This window comes from Hippichthys cyanospilos, chromosome 2 (genome assembly GCF_059441005.1).
Source record: "Hippichthys cyanospilos isolate Australia breed blue-spotted pipefish chromosome 2, RoL_Hcya_1.0, whole genome shotgun sequence".
NCBI classification, from domain to species: Eukaryota; Metazoa; Chordata; class Actinopteri; order Syngnathiformes; family Syngnathidae; genus Hippichthys; species Hippichthys cyanospilos.
Genome location: NC_142370.1, coordinates 9,949,550 through 9,956,333, shown reverse-complemented (window position 1 = coordinate 9,956,333; position 6,784 = coordinate 9,949,550). Strand labels below are relative to the sequence as shown.

The following is a 6,784-nucleotide window of genomic DNA, read 5'->3' as shown; positions in this document are numbered from 1 at the left end:
ATTGTATTTAGTTTGGTTGTTATCGATTTTTTTAAATGGCATACAATCATGTAGAGTGATATTTTTCATATTAAAATTTTACAACGTGTTTAATTATTTTTTGGGGAGGGTTGGTTGTTACATATTAATTGTGTTTTCATTCGTTTGGATGTAAAATGATGATTTACGGTGCCTATGTTTTGAGTGATGAGCATAACGGTGTATGCTTCCTGATATTTTCCGAGCTCAGCGAGGTCAAAGACATACTTAACTTCAGATATTCTCATACTTGTAATTTATCTGATATTAATGTGAAAATTGAACAATTACTGCATTTTTACTCTTTTTTTTAAAATTAGTCTAAAAATAAAAATTACATGCTCTTTTATATTTTTTCTATAGTGAAAAACAATTCTGAAAATGGCATGGTATTTAGGTAGTATTAACTATTTCAAAAGACGTTAGGATTTAAATTAGCCATTTGTTGTTTACAAAAAAAAACATTTTCGCGGCAAAGCGGCAAGACTTTTGTCAGAGACTGTGCAGTGAGATTCACGTCCAAACACCTTACCGCGCCGACAAAGTAATAATCCCTGGAATTTGTTTGGTTAAAATTACATACAAGACCTCAGCAATGGATCATAACTTGGTTCAATCTGCATGGTAGGTGCCACAATCCATCTGTTTATAGTTGATGAGTTATATATAGCTGTGGTGTGTGAGTGCCAGGGTGTCCAAATACATTGCTGTTTTAAGTCCCAGAAGGAGCACAGCCATCCGACTGAAGGTAACCACCACAAAATAAACGTCTATAGAACAACATGATTATTATTGCTTTCGCTGATTTTTTTTTTTTTAATAACTAGCCCTTCCTCTGGCTCGTATAAGGGTAATTGCATCAACAATCAATTGCAAGGTATGCATTAATTTAGCATGCTTCTATGCTTGTTTGCCTCTGCTCTCAAGTAGCCGAAGTTAACTCATTTCTTGAGATGAAACATCTGTGCATTTGGCCCACTTTTTTTGATTGTTATTCGAACATTTTGTTGATATGCCATGTATGTACACATCCATTCCAAAAACTGAAAACAGTGGCAATACAGTACAGTCATCAACTGTTTGGAAATAGGATGTGTGCATTGTATACGCAGTTGCATGTTCTCATGACCAAATAAACACATTTCCTGGACAAATAGATGGACGCAAACACAAAAGATAACATTTTTCAATCTGAAGATGACTCGGATGAAGACGAATCAACCCAATCTGTAATAGAAGAAAGTCTCATTGAGTACAGAAAGCTCAAGGGACTGAATCCAAGGTGACTGTTATGCAGCATCCATTAACTATGTGTATCATCCCTCATTTTGTATTATTTTCTCATATTTCTTTGTAGACATTTGAAATATACAGAAGATCCTGATGATATATTCAAAGCAATTGCAGAGGGTAAGATCCTGTTAACTCTTCATTGTTTCACTGCCTTAAGAGCATATTCCACAGTTGTTGCAATTTGTTTCCAAAACATTGGACATTAATGATGAATGACAGACCGACAAAAATCTAGCTGAGGAAAAAAAATAACAGTTGGGGGACGTTTCAACAACTTTTCTGACTTTAAACGATCCTGAATTCTTACTGACCCCTGACGTAATACAATATACATTTTGAATTTTTTGTGTGGTTGGACATATCAGGGTAGGACTGCGAACTATCAAGCTGATGCCTATCTTTTGCTACCATGCTAATGTCTGATCTCTAAGGCTAGCATTAATATTTTGAGGGCAGCATCTGTCAACAATCCCCCCCTATGTTTGAGCTCATGCCTGCTAACAAAAGTAAGGCCATGTTTACCCTTGACGGTCCTTCTATCTGGTTAGCGTTTATTTCTCTTTCTTTGTGTCGTCAGGCAAAACCTTTGTTTTATTTGGTGTTTTTTGCTGTAGTTACCACGTGTAGATATTTGAAACGGCTGTCATGCTTAGAGGAGAAAAGTGACATATCATAAAGCAGTCAACATATATGTCGTTTTTGTTGTTGTTGTTGTTGTTGTTGTTGTTATTGTTGTATGACGGTGTTCCTGGCATCCTACTCAAAGTCATTTAGTGCTAGTAGAAGTGATACACCTCCCGCACGCATGACAAAAGTACCCATACCATTCGACTGGTTGTAAGTCAATGTGAAAAATATGAAAACCTTCAGAAAAAAAGTCATCCTTCTTATTTGTTATCCAGTTTTTTTTAGTTATTGCCACTTGATGGACAGGAGGGGTGGTGCAGTCTCCCTGCCCCTGCTTCATGTCATCAGCCCGCTTTGAATAAACGACCACGTCTGCTGTCGCTCATATGAAAGCTAGTTGGCTACGAAACAGGAACTTAGCACCTGGGACCCATGCGATCATGAACTCAAGAGTTCTTGGACTTTTCTGCGTGAAAGTGGCTTTAGTGTTTTCTACTGAGAGGCAAACTTTGGCGAGCGTCGGTGAGGATAGTGGCCATTTTGATCTCGTCCAAGGTCGGCAACATTCACCAAAACAATCACCAATAGTTTTAATGTTTTTCTTTTATGCTCTTGTCGCAAAGAAATTTTGAACATGTTATTTTCAGATATTCTAAACTTCCTTGCGACAAGAGCAGTACAGGCTAATGTCTGGTGACATTTTGGCAAACATTGGCAACCTTGAAACGGACCCTGAAGTGATCAAAATAGCCGCTACTTTTGCGGACATTCCCCAACATTCGCCTCCCAGTGGGACAGAGCCAAACAGAAGACGCTTTTGTTGCCCATCACAATTGCCTTCATGAAGTAATGTCTTCACACAGGTGACGAGAGTGCATTGAAACGTCTAACGGAACAACCAGAGTTTCTGTCCAGGATTAATGAGCATGGGTGGATTCCTCTGCATGCAGCTGCAGTGCAGCAAAGTAAACGTATACTGGAGGTCATTTTTTCAGGTATTATCTCTTAGGCAAGCACGACTCATGCGTGACCACACACAAGTGTTGCGCTGATGTCAACTGTTGTCCGGATTCCAGCTTCACCCTTTGGGGCTGCCCAGTGTCGTACATTCAACGGGGAGACACCGTTATTTTTAGCTGTGGTCTATGGCCGTAGACAGAATGCTACATTCCTTTTACAGAATGGCTGCAACCCCAATGCCCAGGATGATGAACAAGACTCTCCATTAATGGCAGGTAGTCCCTTTGTTCGACTGTAAAAATGAGTATTTTCCTGCATTTTTAAATATTTCTGTTCCTCCTCATTTCTCAGCTATTCTCAATGACCAGTATGATTTGGCAACACTATTGCTTCACTATGATGCCGAAGTGGATCAACTAGGCCCGCTTAACAGGACGGCGCTGCACGAGGCTGCCTTTCTTGGTCTGGAGAACTTTGTCTATCTGCTGCTTGAGTCTGGTGCTAACCCTAATGCTTGTGACATAAAGAGGAAAACACCACTTGCTCTGGCTGCACAAAATGGGCATTTAAATGTGGTGGAGCACTTGCTACTGAAAGGTATAGTAGAAGATGGGAGTCAAAGGAATTGGATATGAACAGATGTTAGCTTAGTCTAACCCTAACAAATAATAGGGAATTTCATTGCCATGCTAATGAACACTTTTTTTTTTTTTTTTTTTTTTTAGGAGCAAATGTAGAGTGTGAGTCAGAATCCGGCAGTATCTTGTTTGAAGCAGCAGCGTCAGGAAACCCTGATGTAATATCCTTGTTGTTGGACCATGGCGCCGATGCAAACCTGCCTTTGTGCAGTGGTCACCTGCCGATTCACCGTGCGGCATACCATGGTCACATACTGTGAGAAATGCTGTTATGGAAAGGGTTTAGGACCAGTAAAGGAAAAAAAAATGCTTAGAAGGATTCTCACTTTTTTCATAATTCTCACTTTATTCTCAGAATTCTAACTGTAAAGTAAGAAGAACGGCTTTCAAGCCAAAATTCTCATTTTGGAATCCTGCAATGAATTTAAAGTGAGATTCTGATTTTTAAGTGAGAATGCTGTGAGTGAGGATTCTCGCTTTAACGTGATAAAATTGAGAAGACATTCACAGTTTAAAAGTGACATTATACTCAGAAATCTTAAGTGACACAATTCAAAAGAGAAACAAAATCCAAATTCTAAGAATAAAGTCATATTTTTCTCTTGAAATGTAGTTGAATCCACTGTTTTGTTTTAATTCTGAGATGAAAACATAAATCCGAATACTGAGAAAAAAGTCAGAATTCTCACTTTAAAGTCAGGCGTTTTATTCTTAGAATTCTCGAAGTCAAAGTCAAGTTTATTGTCAATTTCTTCACATGTGCTTAACATACAAAGGAATCGAATGAAGGCTCAGGAGACAGACGCAGCCAAACCACGACTGAGACTCAAATTGAGGCAGACAGAATGTTCCTCTTTTCACCGTGGTAGCATGAGTTCGGGTTGTCAGGTCTGAATCCAGGATGGCTGGTCAGACACGTTTGCATGGGCGTGTGAGATATGCAAAGTGAGGCTAAAATCAGAATTCTCACAAAGTCAAAAATTCTGATGAAAAAAAAAAGAGATCAAAGCAGGAATCCTGACAACCGTGTTTTTTTTCTTCACTGGCTGAAATCCCCTGCCTTGTAGTTGAACCCATTGCTTTGTTGTAATCTCACCCGTTGTTCGACAGGGCATTGCAGCGCCTCATTCCAGTGACTAAACTGTGTGCAATAAAGGAGAGCGGGATGAGTCCACTTCACTCTGCAGCTGCTGGAGGGCATGCACATTGCTTGGAGTTGCTTCTCAAGGCCGACTTTGACCCAAATCAGATGCTACACCCAAGGGTGCGTCAAAACTATGATGACGAACGCAAGTCTGCCCTTTTTTTTGCTGTGTCTAACAATGACCTTCAGTGCACTCGGCTTCTGCTTGAGGCTGGGGCAATGGTGAACCAGGACCCTATCAGTTGCTTACAAGTGGCAATGAGACAGGGCAACTATGAGCTCATCAACACCTTGCTGAGGTTTGGGGCAAACGTGAACTACTACTCTCGCGTCAACACCACCCACTTTCCCTCGGCCTTGCAGTACGCCTTAAAAGACGAAGTTATGCTGAGAATGATTCTGAACCACGGCTACGACGTCAAACGTTGCTTCGACTGTCCGTACGGTGACACTTTTCATGACTTGGCCCCTTGGACAACATCTGTCATAAAAGATATGGTGGTGAGTCGGGTCAAAATGAGTAGAAAGCAGCGGTCCCCAAACGCCTGGAAGCAGAACAGTACCACTCCAATTGCCATTTAGTACTGGGTCGGCCCATGTGGATCCCAAAGTGGATGCAATGATCCTTAGGCGGTTTGATTGTCTTTCATCAACCAAGAAATGACGCAGATATGAACTCCCAAGAGAAGATACACACAAAAAAGGAATAAAGCTCATTGTGAAACTGAAAAAAAAGTAATGCTGTATTAGAAGTGGAGGGAGACACTGACAAAGAATGCTACTTTTAAAAACAAAACAAGACAAAGTGGAAAGATCAAACCAAAACCCACTTGACCCTGCTCAAGGTAGCAATACAAATATCACAGAACTGAAACTCGCTTATTTACATAAAGAAAAAAAAACAAGATAAAAAAAAACACAGCAGTACCCCACTTAATGTACATAGAAACCCGACCCGACCAAAAGTATAAGCGAGTGAGGAATGAATGAATAAGAGGGAAAAAAAATGGAACAATGATGGAAACCAATCTTATGCAATACTCTGGCAAGTTCCTTCTAATACGACTCTTGTTCCATTTTTTTAGTTTTTTTCCGTGTATAACCTCTATCAGTTAATGACAGGTATTTTATTCAACTTTTGTTCAATGAGGCTAAAAAATGAACAAGATGCAGTTTGGGGGCCGCTGCTGTAGAGTAAACCCTTTCCAGGGATGTTTCAGTTCTCACATTTTGATATCTTGTTTCCTTCTCGTAGTTCTGTGAGGTGATAACAGTGTCGTGGCTCAAGCACTTATCTGCTCAGGTCGTGCGAATCATGCTCGATTACACCAACCACGTCTCCCTCTGCTCCAAATTAAGGGAAACCTTACAGGAGCAGAAGCAATGGCCGCAGATCTGCCACATCCAAAGTTTGCGCTTCTTTGTTACCTTCTCAGTCATTTGGGTCATTGTTGATCTCGGGTGAGTTTCCTTCTTTGTTTTTCAGGAAATGCACGGAGCTTAAAGCACCTCTGTCGACTGCAGATTCGAGAGCACTTCAATCAACTACGTTTAAAAGCGTCCCTATTCATCAGCTACCTTCCTCTTCCACCCAGACTCAAAGAGTACCTACGTTACAAGGAGTTTGATGTGTACAACAGGGGCAGCATAGACTCAGTGTGTTCAGTCATGTCATAAATGTTTCACTCAAATCATATCTTTGTAACAAGTTGCATGATGTTGTCATTCCTAGTGTGATTAAAGGTATCTATTGGATATTATCTATCCATCTATTTTCTCTACCTGTGATACTCAACATTTTTACATTGAGGCTGTTTGTATGAAGATCAGCTGAATAGGAGATGGTGCCTTGTCTCCATTTTTTATTTCACGTGGAGCCTAGAATATTATGCGCGCATACATACACAAAATAGTGTGCGGAATTCTACTGTATATGCTTGCCAAAGGTGTGGTGGTGCTGTGATGTAACTGCACATGCCTAAAATCTCCCTTTGATCTCTGTATTCAACATCAATGATTTTTGCTGTGAGAACCAAATACGTAACGCAGATAAGCAAAAAGCTGTCATTTGAACACACAAAAAAGCTGAGTTCCTTGTATGAGC

At 40.2% G+C, this 6,784-nt stretch overlaps 1 protein-coding gene across 4 annotated transcripts; it reads left to right on the top strand.

The window, feature by feature from the left end:
• The first annotated feature begins 507 nt into the window (after positions 1-507).
• On the top strand, positions 508-6,405 carry asb14b (ankyrin repeat and SOCS box containing 14b). 4 transcript variants are annotated; one of them, XM_088405064.1, is made up of 12 exons: positions 531-642; positions 736-766; positions 846-895; positions 1,176-1,300; positions 1,376-1,428; positions 2,802-2,933; positions 3,015-3,173; positions 3,250-3,495; positions 3,624-3,792; positions 4,647-5,181; positions 5,936-6,089; positions 6,167-6,405. In XM_088405064.1, the coding sequence occupies exons 1-12, from the start codon at positions 640-642 to the stop codon at positions 6,355-6,357; spliced, it is 1,848 nt and encodes a 615-aa protein (XP_088261190.1). In that variant the 5' UTR covers positions 531-639; the 3' UTR covers positions 6,358-6,405. The 4 variants fall into 4 exon arrangements, with proteins under 4 accessions (XP_088261200.1, XP_088261190.1, XP_088261180.1 ...); XM_088405054.1 differs by having other exon boundaries at positions 571-766; positions 4,647-4,800; positions 4,870-5,181; XM_088405046.1 differs by having other exon boundaries at positions 571-766.
• Positions 6,406-6,784: the final 379 nt, after the last annotated feature.

What these genes read in the sequence shown, in the direction of transcription:
- asb14b (XM_088405046.1), top strand. Translation starts at nt 640, where the DNA reads ATGGTAGGTGCCACAATCCATCTGTTTATAGTTGATGAGTTATATATA. An exon ending in CATCAACAATCAATTGCAAG is followed by an intron (nt 896 to 1,175) that starts GTATGCATTAAT and finishes CTGGACAAATAG; the next exon opens with ATGGACGCAAACACAAAAGA. An exon ending in CTCAAGGGACTGAATCCAAG is followed by an intron (nt 1,301 to 1,375) that starts GTGACTGTTATG and finishes ATTTCTTTGTAG; the next exon opens with ACATTTGAAATATACAGAAG.